This window comes from Brachyistius frenatus, unplaced genomic scaffold (assembly GCF_029030835.1).
Source record: "Brachyistius frenatus isolate BFR_SWC_R1_liver_20210118 unplaced genomic scaffold, ASM2903083v1 Contig_8, whole genome shotgun sequence".
In the NCBI taxonomy this organism is placed as follows: Eukaryota; Metazoa; Chordata; class Actinopteri; family Embiotocidae; genus Brachyistius; species Brachyistius frenatus.
In genome coordinates, this window is record NW_027210607.1 from 8,369,560 (window position 1) to 8,392,084 (window position 22,525).

A 22,525-nucleotide genomic window follows, 5' to 3' on the forward strand; every position below is an offset into this window, starting at 1 on the left:
CTCAACTTCAAGGAACACATTGGTTCCGATAACGATAAGAATGTGTCCTTGGCTGAATACTGCCAGACAGACAGTCAGACATGCTGTGTCCAGTGTGACCACAGTCAATATTTATCATGGACAGTTAGTTCCTGAGATCCGGCCTTTTTTTGTGTGTGCTGAAGCTCAAACTTGGAATGCAAAACAGGATAAGCACAAAGTTTTGCCTTAAAGTTGAAGCAATCCCTTCAAGCAAATCTGCATCTGTTTGTGTCTACCTGTCTTTCCAGAGACTTTTAATACAGTTGTACTGCAACTAAAATGTGCCTCTTGTTCAGTCTGAACTTTCTTGTGTATTGTATGTATTATACGCACATCTTTGTACATATTCATCGAGCCTTATAGGTGAACATGTCTGCATGATTGCAGTTCCTGCTTTCGTTAACGCGTCTCATTGCTTTTCAGGCCTACTTGTACGACATTCGAAGCAGCACCTACCTCCACAAACTTCAGAAACACTCGGACACGGTGCTCAGTGTGACTTTCAACCCTGCCACTCCAGAGGTAAGAATCCCTCTTTAACTCTGCCATGCGGTCAGAGTCCCGTCTCACAGAACTGAATGATCTCATCATCTTAAATAAGAATCAATTTTCTCTAGATCTCAATTTCTCATTTGCCAATTTGAATGTTTTTCTCCTGCATCCTGAACAACAAACTGACATTTTAATTGCAAATATTGTTAATTATCTAAAGCATCTCAAACAGGTATAAAGGAAAAACATTTCAAAGCAAAGATGAAATGGTTTCAATGAAGAGCAGTGTCAATCACAGGTCAAAGAAGAAATAGCTTCACCTCTGTCGTCATACTTTCAAAGTTTCAATAGATGTTTATATTTTACTGAAATTTTATCTAGGAAACATTGTGTAATACATAAAGTGAGTACTCAGGATACAGTACAAACACCAGGAGCACCTTGTGATAAATAGCTAATGTAAACACTGGTGTGATTAAAAACTTCATATTATCTTGTTTAAAAATAATATTTACATAGCTTTCACAAATATTGCATGGAGTCAGTTGGTTAAACAGATATGCACCATCTCTACTTCTAAGTGTTTTTAGTGAAAGTAGGATATTCTCAGGCTGAGGTCACGGCAGAAATCCCAAAGTTCATGGTGGGTGACTGTCAATAACCTCACAGAAGTTCTACTAATAGCCATGGAATAATAAAAAATTTTTTTAAAAGATAAACAGGCTCAACATTTCGCTCTGGTGTATAACATCTGTTTGCTTCCATGGAGCTGTCTTTATGTACTGCATGATATACAAAGTGCTACGTATCTACAAAAATGTACACACCTTAGAATTTCAGTTTGGACAAACCAAATCAAAATGCTGCTTGTGTCTACAAACACTGCAGAAATATCAAACTAGTGACTAAATGTTAGCCTCCTGCAACATGACTGTTTTCATTTAAAGTGAATATCTCCCAAATCTCTCTGCGGGTAAAACAAGAGGTAGACAGTTTATAGTCCAATCAGATAATGACTACCGACCGCCCTGTGGGATAGTAGCCTGCTTTGTGTACTGTGCTCATCCACTTGTGTGACTGTCTGACTGCAGGTTGTAACAAGCTGCACAGATCCACAGTTGACAGAAAATGTATGCAAGGTTCTACTTGTTCAGTCCAGTTATTCCACCTTTTTATTTTGACTCCTTATCATTTTTTTTACCAGATCCCATACAGCTTAGTGTTGTGTCATTTTGTTCTATTCTGTCTAAGGTTTTGCAGCCGAGACAGAATTCAATATGCATGGTATTGTGTGAGTGTCATATGTCAAACATGCTTTGAAGGCTTCAGTTTGTTGCTCCACGTTTCAGATTGGCCCCTCATAGTGGTTTTAAAGCTGTTTTCGTTGCTTGTTCTGCTGTCAAACTAAACTAGTTTAGTCACAGACATTTTGGGAGTGAAGGGAATCTCACCAAAGACGGCCTGGAAACGACCTTTGTCAATCTTAAATTGCCATGACAGGAAAATCAATGTTTCCAGTGCTATCTTCCACCAGCATCCTTTAAATGTCTCTATTAGCCTTTAGAGTGTTTCTTACATAGAAACTGTTCCCCTTCAAAATGTTTTATTGTTTTAATGGTTTCCCTTTGGAACTGTTCAAAACTAGTAGATTTGCATTTTAAAATCTAAAATCCCAACCTCGACTGGACGTCTCATGAGACCTGTTGACTGTCTTCTCGTCTCAACGCACATGTCTTAAATCTGCATGTCCATCTGCGTAACTTAAGTCTGTTCAACTTTGCAGCAGAATGATACATTCAGATTTTTGAGTTTGCAAGTGGAAAGTTTGGTCCATGGCCATTAACTGGCTGAGTTACAGTGATCTGCGGAGCTTGAAGACACACTTCATCAGTCATAGCATGCTCGCTTCACATCAGTACTTTTGCACTTTCTGTTTCATTTGGTAGGACATGCGGTCAAAGCAAAAACGGAAAAAACTGAGGCTTAATTGTTTTTTTCCACCACGGGTGTCAGGTTAATAGATTAAAATATTGGTTTGATCTTATGGAACTGAAAATGTCTATCACAAATTAAGATACAAACGTGAACACGTACTATAGTTGTATTATATCATAGTGTTATATATGGGAGTATTACAGAAATACAAACGGGGCCTCTTTCTATAGAAATTTTCACATTTGTCAAAATCATCAAAAACGTTTTACAGTAAATAAGAGCAGAGTATAGATTATTTTACTTTAAGTTGTTAATTTTATAAAACAGAATTTACATACAATGTCATTTTTCTGTTTATGATTAATCTTTTCCTGGTCTTTGCTGGTTTCAATTCTCAGATTTGTGTTACTGGCCAACTCATACTACAGAAACCTGCAAAGAGAAATCGTAAAATTCACAAATGCATGAAATCAAATTGGAGGGCTCACTGAATAGAGAGCCATGCCAAGTCTTCGTGTCTTGAAAATCAGCTCTTGGGAATATCCTCATTCAATCCAGGTTAAAAGATGGTGCAAGACTTATGTTGATGCTGACATGTACTAAGAGCTCTGGCATATTAATATTTAGTTAGATACAGTGTTTGGGTCTTGTGGGGGGACACCAGTCATTTTTGCCTGTTTTGTTGAATATTAGCAGACAACAGAAGTTCACTTTACTAAAGTTGACACAAGTCACACATCACAACGAGAGGAGTCCATATGAATGGTTCCTCGTGGTATTCACAACGTCGGAACTCGAGTTCACGAGTTGTGACATCTTTATTGACGTTTTACGGAAATTGCAGAGGCCATGGAACATACATTTTTGTTCGATGTTAAGCTAATATATTGGAATTTTAGTCATGTAGCGTTTGTATTCATAACTTAGATAATAGCCAATGTCTGAAGAAAATGTTGATCTTCCCAACAGCCTCATCTTTTCCCTCTGTGCCTCTGCATTTCCTGCATTACATTATCTCCCTGTTCGCTTGCTAAATTGTTAACCTCTGTGGCCTCTAGACACTGTCCATGTTGCCATTGCCTAGGAACCGTGGTTTTAGGACTTAACCCCTTGAACGCCAAGCATACGGTGCAGACAAGTTCCCATGTTGTAACCACGAGCTCACGAGTTCCATTTGAACGCAGCATTTGTCATGCAGTTATGTGAATGCAGGGAGTGTACAGCTGGGGATGTTCACGTGCATTCACCACAGAGGATCGTTGAGGCACTTTCTTTTGCTAATGAATTTCAGGTTGGTTTGAAGAAACCAGTCAGGGGGAGGCAGCTTGGAGATGGGTCTCTTGACATGCAGGCTCAGTAAATGTTATGATTACAACCATAGCACTTTTATGACTTCTCCTGGTGGTAAAAATGGAAGGTTATAATTTGTTCTTCAGTTACTAACTCATGGTCCATTTACCTGCATCACATGCTCTTCAGCAGGAGACACCTACAGAAAAGTGCTCATATGATCATCCTCTAAATATTGCTGACTGTGTAGAATTGCTCCTATATACAAGCATGGAGAGTCACAAAAAGCTCTACTTCACATTAACTGAAAAGTATTAGTGTTTATTTTCTGTTCCTCAGACAGTAGACCTGCTACTGACATATTGCATGCCTGGCTCAACTCCATGAAGCAGCATCTACATCAGTTAAACTTGATTTCATTTATCAAATCGATGCATGCCAATTTATCTTCATTTTTCCTTTCTTGGCAAAAAGAGAAATGTTTAAAAATGACTGAAAGTTCAAGAATTCCCAGGAAATGGCTGGTCAGTCTTCAAGTTAACTGAGACCAAGGCCATGTGATCTAATGGTAACAGCTGTATTTCCAGAGCCTGCGATTTCTCTTATGAAAAAAAACTTTGGCAAAAAGTGTCCCCAACCTGTGCTCACCTTGCTTTCTAGCCACGTTTGAGGGCCAGATGTTCTCCATATTTACTGCTGTGAGAATCTTCTGATGCAAGACCCAGACAGATAATTCAATGCATATTTTCCACTCAGTTTTCACTCATGTTTTCCACCCTAATACTTAAAAGACCATCAAGCAGGCAGATCTACCTCTGGGGTTCATTCCCTCAGGTTTATTCCTGTCTGTAATGAGAGGTCCCAGCTTTTATTGTCACTTCACTTTGTTTGTCTTGTAAAATCGGGTGGAATTTCATATGGTATGCCTCTAAAGTTTTGCAAGCTTCCTTGTGTTGGACCTAAATGTGCTCCTATAAAAGTTGATTTGCAAATTTGAGCAGAAGTATTTTCACACTTTCTTTTGAGATAACATGTGAAGGAGGCAAACTAAACTGTGCTCAGTGTCTGAAAACAAGCGGCCGTGACACTCTATCCGCAGGTACTTTCTCCAAGGATTCTTGAGTGCTTCGGGATTATAAGTAAAAACAAAGAAAAATGCTGTAGCCGGAGGCAAAGCAACAGTGACTTAGAGAAACGGGTTACTAGGTCAGACTAGAGAAACAGACTTCATGACGCTGTGCTCTATTTGGGTTAGTCAGATCTCTGTACTGTCTCATCCCAAGCCACGATAGCTCCAATTACGTTGTTCCACATCAGCAATGGAAACGTCTCTGTTTGCCAAAGATCAGGTCATGTGAAGTGAAGATGAGTTATTTTAAAGTGAGTTTGTCTCTGTGAAAGTGTCCTTGAGGAAGACACTTAAACACCCTTGGTTCTATTTTAACAATCTGGATGCATGGTCTGAAACGCAAGTGCATTTAGGTTGTTTCCAAACCCACTCTGGCTCGTTTATTTGCAGGTAATCTGAGCACAAAGTAAGATGCTTGGTTCAAAGGGGTTTGCATTTAGTCTCTTGATTATTCATAGGTGTTTTTAGTATAACATGAAATAGATTAATCACAGCGTCATCTCCCATGCCCTTTAAAAGCTAGGTGAGCCTGCGTCTTGGCAGTTTGCTAATATAATAGCGAATTTGCTGAGTAGTGAGAAAGAGCGCTGTTAATGTGCAGATTGAACAGATTGATGTAGATGATAATAATCTTTCACATTATAATCCTTTTATTTTTAAGCTTTCTCATGTTTGTGTGCTGCTGCATGTCCACGTTTGTGCAACGAGCAGTGTACGCATTTTGTGCACACAACTATGGAGGCACACGTTACTCTCTTAATAATGCACCCTTAAAGTAACAGTACAATATTGCATCATTGACTAAAGATTAGGTTTTTGTTGGGTTAATACGCAATCGCTTTATACCTCGAGATAGCAATGCGCTAACAATGCTCCTGACCAACACGCCCATGGGTGCTCACATGGGTGTTAAGTACATTTGCTGTTTAAATAATAGGGGAACTGGACGGGGAAATGACAACTGCTCAAGTCTGAAACCAGCAAGGACTCTTGCATTGCGCTTGGTGCTGCTTTGCTCCCCCTCTGTTTTAGAAACAGTGGTGAACTCTTTCTTATCTTGTCAGTTTTTAAATGAATACACGTGTGTGTTTGTTGGAACAGGACATGAAATGAAAGCCACATTAGTGCTATTTTTATTTCAACGTAAGAATCAGAATGAATTAAGATCAATGAAGCCCTGTCTTCTGTTTCAGTCTTTGGGCAGTGATAAGCTTCTGAACTCTTTCTCTCAAGTACTTTGGATCTCATCTGCACTTCTTGTGTTGGAGTAAGTGCAGGACTGTGACCACTTACTGACACAAGCAGCTGTCTGTAAAACGTAACACGTACATTGTCCAAACTAAGATGAGCAATAAGTGAATCATCTCAGTGACTTTCATGCTCAGTGCTATTCTTGTCTCCATATGTCAGTCTCTTATCATCTTTGCTCTCTGCAGGCAGGCAAAAAGTGCAGCTGGTTTCCCATCAGACCTTCTGACTGTAGCATTTCATTTGTGGACATTTTGCATTTAAACAGTTCTTCACACTCCTTAGATGGATGGACTGGGGCATAAAAGCATCCCTGGAGTTTGTCCCAGGGCTGCAGCACAGCACAACCAGTACAAATTTGTAAATTATTAGTTGAGCAATAAAAAAAAAAATAGCTCAAAACAAATCAATTAATCATTGCAATACTTTTTTGCCACACAAAATTGACAAGAAGCTTTCAGCTTTTCAAATATGAAGAATTTCTGCATTTATCTGTTTCATATAACATTACATTTTATATCTTCGAGGTTGGGACTGTTTGTTGGACGAAACTAAATATTTAATGATATCACCATCGACTCTGTGAAACTGGGATGGACAATTTCTAACCATTTATTATAAAAAATTATTGACTGATTAATTAAGAAAACAGTTTGCCAGTGATGTCAATTTGATGCTGTGTCACTTTTAAGGTGAATAATGTTACTTACTCAGAGATAGGCTGCTGTGCAAGGTATCCTGAATAAACGCATCTTGGAATAGATTAAGTCCATTCAAAATCATTACTTTTTCGTCAAGCCGCACAAGGACTATAGCCTGTATTTTATGCAGCAATAAACAAAACTTTCAGAAATACATGTTTGGTTCTTGTGATGCATTATGACACAGTTTGTGTTTATTAATTTAGTATTTGACAGCTATGGTGAGTGATAAATGAGCCAGCCTTACTTAACACGCAGCTAGAGCTAGTAACTAGTTTCCCCTAATTAACAATAATAATAATAATCACTAAATTATTTAACTTGATAGTTTAAATGCCATTGTCTATAAATGCATGAAATGAGTTTAACAATATACAATGCATCTGATTTCTATTTTTGTGAAACGTTCAACAGCAAAAAATGGTTTAAAAGACAATTAATTCATATGACATAATGTAGGAATAGAATGCCATAATGAAGTCATTTTGCAGGTCAAGTATCAGTAGAAATATGTATTATTATTCTGCTCTCCGTCTTAAGGCCAGTGGCAGCTAGTGTGGCCGCCTCAGTTCAACAGGTTCGAAAACCTTTGACAGAGTTCAGTCCACTGGGGGTTCTGGATCATCATGTCCAGATTAGCACTTCAGCTCCTCTTTTTTTACTTTTAAATATTTTATCAATTCGTTTCCTCTTTGCCTGACCCCAGAGAATAAAACACTCTCTTCTTACTGTAGTGGCCAGACAGCAAATACAGAGGTGGACCCTGATGTCTGCTCCAGAATATCACATTAGAGTGAGAAGCCGACTGAGCTGAGACTGCCTCTCCGAAATCAACTGGCCTGTGTTCAGCACAGCTGGAACTGCAATGAACAGGAAGTTGCAAAGTCACAGGAGGCATTTTTAAGTATCAAAACCTTTCACATGTAGTAGACAGAATTTTATCTATTGGCCGTGGTGGTGGTTGATAGTGCTGTCTTTTTTCTTTGCCTGAATACCCAAAATATTGCATTAAGGATGCTTAATTTGAATAACAGACAGCCTTCAGTCTTGTTTGCAACTTTAATGCATTAAAGTAACTTGGATATGCTGATATAGATTTTGTGTAAGACACAAACATACTGTATTTGTTTTTCTTTTTGCATCTTGTTGATAGTTTTCGTGGTGCCGGGAGGCAGATTACAGACCAGCTGTTTGCTCCTATTTCCAGTCTTAATACTAAATTAAGCTAACCAGCTGCTAGGTTCAGCCACAGAGACGAGAGTGGTATAATCATCTCATTTAAGTCTCACCAAGACAGTAAACAAGCAAATTTCCAAAAATGTGAAATTACTCTTTTCAAAGGAGTATCATATAGATTCATTTCAAGTTGTTTGTTAACTTGCAAGCAAAAGATTCATTTAAGGTGGAAATCTACGTTCCAAAAACCCATGTTAGTTTTCTTCACATTTATGATGCACTGAATAGGATCATGGCATTAATTGTGCTTTTACAGTGGTTGAGATCCTGACAGGGTTAGCGCTCCAACACTGTCAAATTGACTTATCCATTTATTCTGTGATTGTCTCGGCCTTAATAGATATTCACTATTTCTTTTATTTTTCAACTCTCCTTGCACTTTTATTGAAGGACCTCCAACAAGCAGCTTCTGGAGCAAACATGGAAGCTGTGAGTTTCTTACATTCACCCAGATGGTCCAGCACCTGTCTTCATAAATGAATGTGTAAAGATTAATAGGAGGTCAAAAAGGTCTTTGTGATCATATGGTGACATATGAGTCACCACCAATTTATCACCACAAGCAACAGACTAGACATTCCTTATATTGATCTCAAGATCGTGTAAGCTCCTCACAGAGATAACCTTGGTGACCGTCTGCTCCTTTTCCCATCTCTCATGCATCTTCCTTCCTTTCTCAGCATGTTCAGTACAGAACATCTTGGTCTGTTGGCATTATTTAGGTTTATGCTCTACAACTGATGAATGATATCCTTTGGGAGGGAGAACACATTGCTCCCCGTAGTATCAACGTCTCAGCTTTGGTTCATGCCAGTTCTTACAGACGGACACTTTCTGTCATCCAGCCTGCCAATATTTGACACAAGTGTTCACCACTGAAAATCGAATCCACATTGCATTCTTGTCATCATTTTCATTCCTGCTTTGAACTATTGATTTGTGGCCTATCTTCGTGGTATTGAGCCAGCGTTCCTGCCAATAACTTAGATTGTGTAACACGCGTGACAGACCATGCAAATTATCAATCCGATTTCACTCAGATTTCCTAAAAAGCTTTGAATCAGGTTTTTATATGCCAAATATAAAAACAAATAAACACCATAGAAAATATTTTTTTTACATTGTGACTTATGTGTGACCTCGTCTGAGATTATTAAAGGTGAAACGTTTAAAACAAATGCTTGTGAAGCTTGCTATATATCACAGTGGCTACATGTGGACATCTGGCATTGTAAATAAATCTTTTAACAGAGATCAAACTTGTAGAAACTATTTCTTAGAAGTGGGATTTTGAGGAAAACCAAATAACTCACTTGCGACGGCCCATTGTGACCCCATTCAATATGTCCATCAGTTCACAAAAGGTTCTGACTTCTGTCCGTGAAGGTGACCCAAAACCTTCAGTCCTCATCAGTTTAGCCTGTTGCAGCCTAATTGAACAGGTTGAAGGTTGGAGATGTGAAATGTGTTGGATTATAGATGTTTGATTCAAGTGTAAAACATAAAAATTCCATTAATGTTGTTATTGCTTTTTTGGAAAACCTGTGATTTACTTTCACCTCTACACTGTGTGTCTATATGAGTGTTTGTCAATAATGGTTTTGGATGTAATAAAAAGAGCTGTTGTTGCTAATGAAGCTGCTCTCTGACCCTCTTAAATTTTCAGCAGCTATCTTAACAGCCCGGGGAAAGGACCCAAACACTTTGGCTATTGTTGATTAAGGTCATTGAGCCAAAGATCATGGTGAAGAAAGACTCCTTGAATATAGAAAAACTATTTATTCTGTGGGAGTGTTGCAAGAAATTGTATATATTAAAAACATTTGGTTATGTAGATGTAATGTGTTTACTGGGTTGAATTTTTTTTTTTAAACTTCCGGTCTTTTGTCTTCACACACACTTGAAAATCCTCTGTGTCTATAAGAGAAAGGCTGCAACTTTCATCCCTCAAGGGGAGATTAAATCCACCCCAGTTTAGTAGGATTGAGTCATCCTCAGTTCCCAGCTATTGTAACTCCCTTTCTGAGCACAGGCATTTGCTTGCTGGTAAAAGATTATTTTCCCTGCATAAAACGCCTTTAGTACACGGCGGAAAAAAATTTGGACAATTGTTGTACCAAATGTGTTTTTTATCACTGCGCGGCTCATTTTTGCTTTTTTAGATTCCTCTTGTTAATAGACTTCAAAAGATAATGTCTTTACAACCGTCAAACATCTCTGAAATGCCCATAAATTATATTGATCCAAGCATTGACATTTACAAAAGCATTGCCATGTAGTCTGCAACTTGTTTGGTTGTTTTTATTTAGGATTTGTGAAGTCCTTAAAGACTTGAAGTGTGTTAAAGGCTGGTACAATTATATTTGGCTTGAAATAGTATGAAATAGATTTGAAGTAGTTTCATGTTGTGCTTAAAAAATCAAATGAAAACATAGCAGTTTGTGAACTGCCTTGAGTTATGATTGTTACCTTATATAATATACTCTATTTTTAAAGCTGCAGATATTAATATGTATCATAAGCATCATTCTGAACTCCAAATGGATGGTTTCCTATAGATGTTGCCTTTGATTGGCTGCCAGAGTGTTTAGGTAATGTTTCGTCACCCTCATCTGCTCTACTGGCTGATAGAAAGATGAGATAATGCACACTTCCCACTAAGAAATATAGTCAAGGACTGATTGTCTGTATGCAGCATCCTCACGCTGATGAGTTTTTGTGTGCAAGAGGTGGATTGATGTTCGTTTATTGATGTGTGGGTGCCTTACAGTATCAATCTGTAAACAGGTGACTCACTATGACTCGCACGGGCAGGAACCTCGGTCCCCACGTTTGATTAAACAAAGTTACATAACAGAGCGCCGGCCTGGCAGCTTTATATTTTCTGTGATAAATAGCAGGTATGGAAAATGAAGAATTTCGATGGGAAACACAGTATGTATCTTGACCTCAGCGGTGCTCGTCTTCTTTAAGTAAGCAGGTGTGCTGTTACATAACTTGGCCCTCTTAATAGAGAGTTCCAAAAAGGTGAGTGATCGGTGACACAGTTCCTGAGAGAGAACATTCACAAGAGTAAAAGCTGAACGTGATGTCATTCTTTTTTCTCTGTCTTTCTCAGCTGCTAACTGGGACCCTGGACGGGAAGCTCAGGCAGTTTCAGGCCAGCAGTGGGACTCGTTTGTCTCATGACACCAGTGCTGCTGTCCCCAATTTGACTGCGTGATTACAGCTGGTTTCATTAAGGCTGGCTGAGACTTCACTGGGACAGAAGAATGTAAGATGTTGGTTTAATCACATTAAAAACAGGTGAAAAAAAATTAATTGGCAATACTTCTCTGCTTCGACTTGTCAAAAGGAGACATCCATTTCAATTCACTCCTCTTCATTAAACTCCCTGTATATACAGTACTTATTTCCTCTGAGATTCAAAGGGATATCAGTGTTTTGTTAGTCTTTCACCAGATTCATTTAACAAAATTAAATTGATGGAATAGTTACTTTTTACAATTGCAGATAATTGTAGGTATATTTCCCCAAAACAATTGTATTAGCAGTTAATCCCATCTGTTGTACATTCTGGACGCTCAAACATCACATGTACTTTGTTCACTTTGTGGAACAGATGGACTTCTATATCACTGCTTATGACCACTACTTAGCAGATCAACGTGTAGAGCTATGACATCAACTGGGTGCAACCTTTTTGGCTGCCAGAAACACAGATGCTCCTACTGTTCGTACCGACACACCCGTCTACATTGTTTGAGCTGTACATTTACTCCTTTCTGCCTCAGCCACAACAAAATGTCAGCGACTCTGATGTGGAGTAGAAAAGAATGAAATCTCACATTGTGGAATTTTGTTTCTATAAATGATCTACCATTATTATTTATTTCTGTAGTTTAATTATTTGCAGATGATACCACAATATATATATATATAAATATATCTGTAGCTATCTAGCTGACAAACTTGGATATTGGGTAACAAACAAATTAAAACGAACGTCTTACACAGTAGTCTTTGACCTGAGACAGAACCTCAACTCCATTTCCAGCTCTCTGATTTTAGTTTGCAATGACAGTTTATTTCCAAAGAAAGTTATTTAGGTGGTATGAACCTGTTTTATACAGAATTTATTGTAACTAGCGATATTGTTTGAAACAATTATTTGTCCCATATACTTAAAAGTATTAAGTGAGAAGGTTCTTATTGTGGTCTCCTTTGTCTCCAGTGAAATTGGTAAGAAGAAAAGCTTCTGATTGGAGTAAATTACCTGTGCATATTTTTTAGGATGTCCCGAGCCGATCTCAAATATTGGTGTCCAGGCCAGTCAAGCCATTTTTGACTGATAGGTGTCAGCTATACTGAACTATATTCAGCCCCAATCCTTTTGTTTTACATCAACTGTTGCACGGGTGTCATAAACACAGAGTACAATTTGTGGTGGGATGCAGCAGTCTTTCCTGACATGCGGCACACTTGCAGCATGGAAATATTTTAAAAATGAAAACAACAGCAACACTACTTGTGATATGTGCAATGTGACCAATTTGAATGTTGCAGCAAAAAAAGTTACATCATTGAGAACTGGCCCATCTTAGCTCAACTCAAATGAGCCGATGCTGTCACCTACTTTTTAGAGAGGACACCAAGTCCTCTAAATGATAAAATTGCTTGGCAAAAAAATTGAAAAACAGGCGCTTTTCTTTCTCAAGCTCATGGGATAAATTTGTATAAATAAAAAATTTAAAAAAAATGTGTTATCTAGGAAAATACAAGTACCATATTAGGTATTACTATTGCCAGAAACTCAAGATTAAATGACTCAAATCGGGGTTGGGAGCAAAAAAAAAAAACCTTGATTGAGAGATTCTTTTACTTCATTTGGCTGATTTGAAACGGTCTCGTTCTTTTATCTAAAATGTTTTTTTGTTTGGTAATACTCTCACATGATGCATTATAAAATACATTCAAGTATTAAAAAGAAAAACTGACACCTAACATTTTATTTTGTTTGCCATCATATCAACAAATAGTTGTATTATTTCAAAAAAGTTCTAAGTTAGAGCGAAATAATATTTCCTGGGGACATTTCACTGATGTGTTATTTTCTGTAGAAGTCAGGTCTTATGACTTCTTTAAACTCCTAACTCCTAATATGTTGCTATTATCACTGCCGACATGTTATAACCATCAACTGAGAGCTGAGGGAGAACTCAGGAGTGGAAAGAAACTTCAAGTGTCACTCATCTCCTGTCCATTAGGAAAAGATAGTGTATTTGACGCATTATGTGACGCTGATACTCGTGATAGAGTGATAAATCCACTGATAAGCTGCCTGCGCTTCACTCCCCCAGACGGAGGTAAATTTGCAGAAGACCACTCATCTGTGGTTTGTGCCATGTCCAATATTCTGCGTTTGATTTACTTGTTCCTTTTGGACCGTGTGCTCTAATTGATACCAAGTCTGACTGCCTGTGAAGATTGCTTGACCAGCCTCAGCGAGGTCATGAAATATATCTTTGAAGTTGTGCAATATGAGCTGCCAGATTTCCCATCACAAAAACTGATGTTACATTTTCAAGAAAGCAGGACTGCATAGGATTTATGACGTGGTATCAAGTGCTTTGTCATGCTCCACATTATCTATGTATGAGTGTGTATGTGTGTATTTTTATGCCACAAAGATAGCTATGTACTGGCAAGGCTGAGTCGACCCTGTCATGGTGAGCTTTAGTGTTCCTGCAAGCATCAGAGACTTTCTACTGGAGCGCAACATAATAAATTGTCTTTGGAGTAAATTTATGCAGCCATGTTCTCTCCATTTGTGTGCTGGAATGTGTGTGTGTTTTTAGAAGTCGGTATTTTCACTTGAATGAATTAACCTGCGACAGGAAAATTCATCGAACTCACTTTCTCAAACCAAAGTAATATATTGCCACGTGCACACATTCCTTGTCTGTGTGAGGTCAGTTTGAGGTGCACTCCCTGCATTGATCTCACCAGTAAAAAATGGCCTGTTTATGCTTGAAAATAAACGGATTTCAAGGAAAGCCACACCCACACATCATGTATTCTGCTCCAGGGTTTGATCTCTCACAATACTTTGACATCCAAATTGACAGAGAGAAGAATGTGGTCTGCCTCCAACTTTAATAAATACTGGGACAGTTCTAGTCACAGTGTCACTCGGGGAGAAGGAACAGTTCAGAACACTCAACCAAAAAATGATTTTGCATCATGGCATGTACAATTCAAACATACAATAGTTTGAGCATGCCTGTTTAATTGCCTGTAAAGTGGTTTGGTGGTCCACTGGCTCTCTGGTCTCTAGCTTGGCTGTCGCTCTGAATGCAGGCCTTCACATTGACTCATAAGATGTATATCACGAGACACGTGTAGTTTAATGATCCCCCAAAGAGTTTCGAAGATCTCTGCTCTTTTGTTTTCATGAACTGAAAGTTAAGGGAGGGGAATATTTGTGCTCATTTCAAAAGCTGCTGTCATCACAGTGACTCAAGCAAGTCTTAAGCAAAGCTTTACTGAAAAACATAATGTTAGAGGTGTTATGTAAAAGATTTAAAAAAAAAAAAAAAAAAAAAAGTAGATAAAGGGATCAATGTTAAAGGTCATCTTTTCATGTGCAATGTCCTTGTTTTGTTTTGCTTGTTACTGGAACATAATGGTGATTCAGCTTGGAGGCGGTCTGGTGTACACAAATGCTGTGATCAGACCACATGATGCGAGCCCTGCCAGGGCCTGTCATAAAAAGCATGGAGATCAATCACAGAAATGTACAATGGGTGTGCAAATAACTTATTTAGTGTGTTACAGTGGACGCCAACAAAGACAGCCTCTGGGACAGCTCTCAATATCCCAACAGTCCTAAAGACTAGTGTGGGAAACATTTGTGTTTTCTTTCACCCCATTTAACAATGTTACATGTGTTGTGTGACGCTGCTGTCCGCAGAACACAGCACTTACGCGTGCACAAATATAAACATGGTAAAGCAAAAGAGCTAATATTAGTGCTGTCAGGTGGAAGAGTGAACTCGGTCACTGGTGCCTTCTTCCTACTCATCTGTGTACATCACACGAGTCCTAAAGAAACTGTGATTGGTCAGGGTCCAATATGAAGTCTTCCTGTCACTCTGCAAAGTCAAGGACTCTTTGATCAAGTATCTGACACACCTCATCTGCATTAATTCTTTAATGCATTCTGCTGATAAAATACTGTATGTAAGGGCTTTTTTTTTTTTTTTTACCACTGATTTTATATGAATAGTTTCTCCCCTCTTATCAAACAAGAACAACAAAAAGTTTTACAATCTTAAATAAGAGGCACAGGTGTCAGCTGGCCTGTGTTTCTCCTTATGTGACCTTCCAATTATACAGTCATACTTGTTTGGCCTGAATGATGCATCACATGCCTCAGTGCTCAGTAACTCTTTGCGACTGCAGTGTACCATGTAACTGTAAAGACTGAGCACGAATGATAAGCTGTAGAGTTAAATATTGGTGAAATGTCCAGATGGAGCCACACAGGAAGACAGACGGGGGAAATCAGTGTCTTTGTACTTGACTCTGTCCCGAGCAGTTCTGGGCTGCTGAGTGCAGACGACGACGGAAATACAGATTAGTAGCAGATGGTGTCATCCAGGGTACAAGGCATAAACATTTGAGCGCTTAACACTCCGATAAATCAACACAAGACCCTTGTGGAGTCAGCAAGGAAAAATGGGGAAAACAGGAGCGCGTAACCACGAGGTGCCAGATCGCTGAACGAAACTGTGGACATTTAGGAACACTACCGGGCTTCTTAAATCACTTTAAACAGTATTTTGACCTTCCAAAATTGAAAAATAATATAAAATAATAAATTAGGTCTACTGTCTTTTAGTTCTCTTCAACAAATGCCCATTACAGCCATATCTGAGTCCAGACAGATGCTGAATGATAAAATATTGGCTGCTGATTTTTCCAAGTTTTCATTTTAGCCTGAAAAGAAAAAACAGTTTACTTAGTACTTAGTCTTTCTCCGAGGTCTTCATAAGGTTAAGACACTCTGTCAGCTCCATTAAGCCAAGGTGCAAGAGGGAGATGAGATGATAGTTTGGCATGTAAGTATAAACCATCAAGTCTCTGCACATTTCTCAGGTTCATTAACTCACCCCATCGACCCAAACGCCAACCTTTCTCTGAACAAAGACGGCTTTTTAACAGCAACCTCTACCATTAGCAAATTCCTTTGTTTTTACGACTGAATTTATTTCCTCAAAGAGGCGATTTTATGTTTTCCTCTTTAATCATGTATAACTAAGTTGGGGAATTAACAGCACATGTGGTTGTGCTCCGCTCCCCTGTACAGGATGTGATTGGTATGACTGTCTCCTCGTGTAGCTTGTTAATGTTTCTGTTGTTGATTTTTGATATCACTGTTATGTAAAATTGTCATAAAAAAACTGATAAAAAAAAAAGCTTTGAAGAGAATGATGTGATCGAAGTTAGTGCTCAAATTAAGTGTGCTGGTGGTGTTTGAAATCACATCAAAGTGTCGATATAAATAATCAAATATATCGTGTTCTGACCTTGAACTTAAGTTTTCAGGTTGCTAACTACCCAAGGCTTTCACCTGTCTGGCTAAATTTAAGAAATAACATCGTATGTGGCAGAAATCCATTTCATTTTGGGCCAGTTTTCATACCTTTAGATGAACTCCAGATCAGCAGAAAGGAAAATGTCTCAAAATCAAATTTGCTTTAACACTGAACGCACAAGGTTTTGTAGGAAACCATGGCTGCATCACGCTAATTTATCTCGAATGCTTAAAACTTTCAGTGTACACACAGAAGCAGGATGCCAGCTACAAAACCTGGAGTCAATAATGAGCAGGAAATAGTCCTCTGGAACATAGTAGTGCTGCTAACTGCACCTATCCTCAGTGGGATATTAATGATTGTGCTATTTTATCAAAATCCAACATGCAGTATGTTCTCTTCTCTACTTGACAATATGTTCAACTGAGGTGCTTCGTTTTATAACTGTGCCAACAGCAGAGTATCATCACCTTCTGCTGTGAAAACATTAAGTTACTGCTTAAATTCATGGTTATGTCGGACTTTAAAGGGTAAAAGTCTGGTAATACTCAATATATTCATATTATTCTCAACAATTTGCTCATCTGAATACCCAATATGTATTAACCCAGAGCTGAAAACAGTCCCCAACAAATGCACTACCTAAAATCCTTTTTTATAGATTTTTCCAGTTTGAAGAATATCAAACATTAAAAATGAAAGATTAAAAGATTCAGGTTTTCATGTCTTTGACTATGATCAGGCTCACATACTGTTCTACATATCTTGCACTTCAGATAGTCAACCAGTGGACCATGTATGCAAATGTTGGACATAATGACAAATGCAAAAGTAATGAGCAATGTAGATGTATTGTATAATGTATTACCCAAAAAGTTTAAACTGAAATTAATAGAGAAACTAAACTCTCTCACTCTAGCTGTAAAGTGATTATAATGAGTAAAAAGTATGTAATAATACCTCTGAAATGTAGGGAAGTACAAGTTTAAAATACCAAAAATGGAAAATCTGAAGTGAAGCACAAGTATCTTGTAAATCCTGCAGTAAATGTTCCTATCTACTCTCCACGGCTGGTTTAGGGAGATTTGGTGTGAAATAGATGTTATACTTGAACAGTTATTAACTTAAACATTAACCTGTTTAGTTCACCTACACAACAATGCAGGATGAGTCTGTATAGGCAGTGGAGCTTCAGCTATGCTGCAGCACCTTCTGTGCCCAGGGACCCAAGGCCAGAGCTCCTCCTCCTCCTCCTCCTCCTCCTCCTCCTCCTCTCCTCCTCTACACTGAAGAGATCTCACTCTCATTTCGGTCTCTCCCTCACACAACACTGTTCGTCGTGCTTGCATTTACTGTCCATGCACATCAATCTTTATGAAGGTTCTGCGTTGTTGTTCCCTCCAGATTTCTTACATGCACACGTTTTCTATAAATTGAACCCTTAATTCTTCCAGTTCTTAAGCGCTTATAAATTTGCTCAATATATCTTGCACATATGTCTGCTATAACTCTTCACATCCCATCAGCACAAGGAGGGAAATGAGAATCTGGAAGTCATTACCAAATGACTGCATCTCAGAAATGAAAATGTTATTGTGAGAAAAGAGGGTGGAAGCAGAATGGGGTCGTAATCACCCACCCATTAACCTTAATGTAGGTAAGTATGAGTAAATTTAAGGAAACACTACTATTACTACTACTTTCAGTCATTTTTTTTTTTTTTTTTTTTTTACTGTATCTCATATTTATTTGAAGTTCAGAACTCAACCCTGACCTTGTATTTCAGACCTGCAATTTGGGAACATTTTGCTTGTGTTCAGGTCCGACAGTTCAAATAGACATCTAGGAATAAGTCTTAGCCCACTGAATCGAATGAGCCCTGATTACATCACTACGACAAGCCCGGCTGTGCAAGGCTGGCAGTGTTTGACCCTCGTCAAACATGAGCAACCAATGGGAAATGAATGTAGCTCTCTCAGCCTGCCATCCTCCAACAGTCCTGCAAGGCAACAAAGGAAGTAAACAAGATTCCCTCAGTTCATCCTTCCGCTGAGCAAACAAACAAAAGTTTGTTTTAGAATAGAAAAAAATAGATTAGATTTTGTACTCATTGTGAAAATAGTATTGAAAGAGTGCCCCGATGCTGTTATGATCCCAAGCATAATATCACCTAGGAAATATTTGGTTGTGTTGAATTTACAAATCACGTATCAACAAATCCAACCCACATAGGTCACATATAAACCTTTGAGTGGAGAACAAGTCAAACATTGGCTATCTCACTTTGATGTATCGCCTGGTCTTAGCCAAAGTATGCAAGACATTTTTATATGAAAACTGGAATTAGATACTCTGAGAGCAAACATTGTGGTGTCCTGGAAACGAGAGCTCTTGTTTGCAAGTTCTTTGTGGACTTTTCTTGTATTATTATAATTCATACTTTGCTAATGCTGGTCCTCCATCAGATCACTGTAAAATCCTTATGATAGTAAAAGTTCTCATCAGTCTGAGTTTGTTGAAAGTTCAAGGTTTTTTTCTCTTACCTTTTGTTCTGATTGTCATCAATACACCAACTAAGATTTGTCCTAGTTGAAAACATACTTTGCAACAAACCTGATTGTGAAAGTGCATGATAACGAGCAGACTGCATTAGCCTCAGTACACAGTTAAAATTCCCTTTAAAGCCAAAGAGGCAAACTGGAAGTCTTGCAGTGTTGCAATGCAATGATTAATGGTGTGTATAGATCAGCTTGAATGTTTTCCACAGTTTTCTTGCTCCCCTGTTGACTTCTCAATTGCCTGACAAAACCTTTGAGAACAATTCACAGAACTCTGTTTTGTAAAAAGAACACCCTGTCGAGTGACTCGAATGTTGTAAATTACTACCTGTAACAATCCATCTCAGTATGAGAGGAAGTGCTCTGTATGTCCTGTTAGAAATAAGATCGGGACTTAGGGACTCTGAGGCAGGATATATTCTTGATTTTTCAGGAAGTCGGGGAATATGAATATTATCATAGTGTAATTTTATGCATAATAAAAGAACATATGGATGTTTTAAATGACGTCACATTTGCCAGTAAATTCTTGCTTTTTGCATTGAATTGAGTAAAAAAAAAAAAACGCCACTGTCTCAAGCAAAACCTCATTTTTAAAAACTCTAAATTCCATGATGCTGATGAAGATCATTTTCTGCAGAAGACCTAACTCAGTTTTTTTCCAGCTCTTTGTTGCCCAAATGATTTGATTGTTGGTTGCTGTGATGTGGCTCCATACATCAGTTATAAACCCTAAACATTGTCATCACGGTCAAATTGGAAGATATATTTTGTCTAAAGTTTGCACATGAAAAATAAGCTTGAGCACACAAGTGTTTAAACTGAGGTAAGACACAAAAACAAATGAAGTCAGTGACAGCGAGGTTTAACTGACCTGTGTTTGGCAAAGGAAGCAACTTGATATTTTGACAGTAAATACCGCTTTTGGGTAAACTCTTGAAGAAAAACGTCTGCTTCTCCACCTTTTATGCTTTTTTTTTTACGCCGACTCATCGAACAGTTGTCTACAGCAATGCTAGAAGCTCTGCGTGGCTGCACTTAAAGCACCGTGGTGCTATCTACAGCAGGGTAACATAATAGGCCAACCATGTACCACGCCAAGTGTGTAATGCACCTTCCAGTCCACTAGAGGACAGTATGTCAAGAGTCACGGCTTTGTCTCATGAGGCGTCAAAAAACATGTTTTAGGTCAAAATCACATGGTTAAGAAAACAAAAACAATGTGATCAGGGTTAAGCACAAAAATTGCATTGCTTTATAGAAATCTACGTCGCATTCTCTGTGACTCAAACCCTGGTTTTCTGCAGGAAAGTCCAAGACTTATTCCTCCACCACCCCTCCAAATTCTTACAAGGACTGCCCTACCTTTGTACTTTGTCTCATCACCTACACCACATGACCTGTCTCAGGTGACATCCATCCTGTTCTCATGCTAAGCTGACGCTGCCCTCTGGAGGACTGATGTGTTTCACGCTTTGCTGTGACACTGGGCTAAATGTGCTGATGTTTAAGCAAGCAGCAAGCAGCAAACAGCGTTAGCATAACAGCAGATCAGCAGTTATGAATGTCGGGTTATGATTGTACAATACTTGTCACTCAGTTGTGACCATAGACTTTATATAAAAGTCAACGTAGCTTCCAGGTCTAAAAAATGAGGTCAATGTGCAAGTGCCTTAAAGTGCAACACCACCGGGGGCCACTATGGGCTGGCTCCAAAAAGACTCCATAGACTCCCATTCAACTTCTCATGAAATACAGTCAATAATTTTTTTTTCCTCAAGTCATAATTATAATCATTCCCATAATCATTCGCTAAAGTCACTCCTTATTTGTTTTGTAGCGTTGCATCCGAAAATAATTCCATTATCAATCAGATATTTGGCCTCAAAAAGCGGTATTGCTTGGGCGTGTCTGTCTGATTGAAGGGCCTGTGGTGCAGTCAGGTTTCCACGTTGGATGGGTGTGTGTGTGGTGTCCTCGGGGAATGAGTCGGATCAATCTCTAACTCATCCTCTGCTCGTTCAAATATGTCCGTAATCTGGGTCCAAAATAACAAGATGGCAACGGCCAAAATCTAAATTTGAGGCTTCACAACTGCAGTTCACACACCAATGTTGGTTGCCACTTGGCTGATGCCTGTTAGTCTACAAGCGGGAGCTCACATCTCTGCCTGAACTGGCTTCACTTTAGACAAATTAAAATCGTGTTGTCCTGCTTGCCACAGCACTAAGAAGGTTGCATGCATGTGCCATCATTGTGCCGAGTACTAAACTTCTATATAAAAGACGCTTCATAAAATAAAAAGTTTTAAAGGCTATTAATGATGGTGCTGATATGGGTAAATAAAATGTAGAAGGGAACAGCCACAGTGACTTTAATTATTTTGATGCCAACAAACACCAGTAACTGATGTAGTGAGTGAAGAGCACAGGACATGCATAATGATGAGAGAAGCATTTAAAAATACATTTAAAGATCAAACATATTTAAATGCATACTGTCATTATAGTGCAATTGTCATGCAAACAGAGCCGTCATACCATGTGGGAGATTATGCAAGCATATTTTACAATGCCAGCCATTCCGGCCAAATTTGTTTCACTAGCATTACTCAGCTTTTGGCATGATCAACTTAAAGAGGATATTTCAAGTAAATCTTAACTAAAAAGACTATTCTACCAAGCCTGTTTATTTTCATCATTCCCAGAACTATTGCATTTTACAGAGGTTGTGAGATTTGTATGTTACATGTGTCACTCTCTCCAGTTCTCAGTATTTTAAACATTGTAGGTGCCAGATTTCCTTTTTGGATTGTGGTCCTGAGTCACACTGAACCATTTTTTTTTGGTTAAAAACACATAAACCTCCACGGTGAAGTCACAGCTTGGAGAGGAGAATTGGAAACTATAGTTGTTTATCAACCTAACTGACATCCATCACCTTCATTTCACTGGTCTTCCAGATCTCTGGTGTTTGTAGCATTAATAGAGGAGTCAACATTATGTCTGGATGTCTTCTACGGACTCAGTAAGAACTGGATCATGATGAGGTCCAAATGACCCAGAAACTTTTCAGAAACATTTAATAAGGGGGATGAAAACTTTGACTGTACACCTTTTGACACCGTTTTGAGAAAGATTTTAGAGCAGTGTGTGTTTGACTTTCTCTTTACGGCACAGTTTGGTTTAAACAAGTCTGACAAGGATCTGTTTTTATATTTTATTCTTCTCATTTTGAAAATAATGATAACAACTTTGCTGGAATAAAACTAAACTCTAACTCCCACTCCCTACAAATAGTTCTGTATTTATTAAA

At 38.5% G+C, this 22,525-nt stretch overlaps 1 protein-coding gene across 1 annotated transcript in view; it reads left to right on the forward strand.

Moving 5' to 3' along the window:
* The window catches only part of wdr27 (WD repeat domain 27), a 41,628-nt gene extending 29,712 nt beyond the window's left edge, over window positions 1-11,916 (forward strand). The window contains exons 23-24 of the mRNA XM_069690241.1: window positions 445-543; window positions 11,171-11,916. Of these exons, the coding sequence (XP_069546342.1) occupies window positions 445-543; window positions 11,171-11,275 (204 nt within the window). The 3' untranslated portion in view covers window positions 11,276-11,916. The remainder of the gene's footprint in view (window positions 1-444; window positions 544-11,170) is intronic.
* Window positions 11,917-22,525: the final 10,609 nt, after the last annotated feature.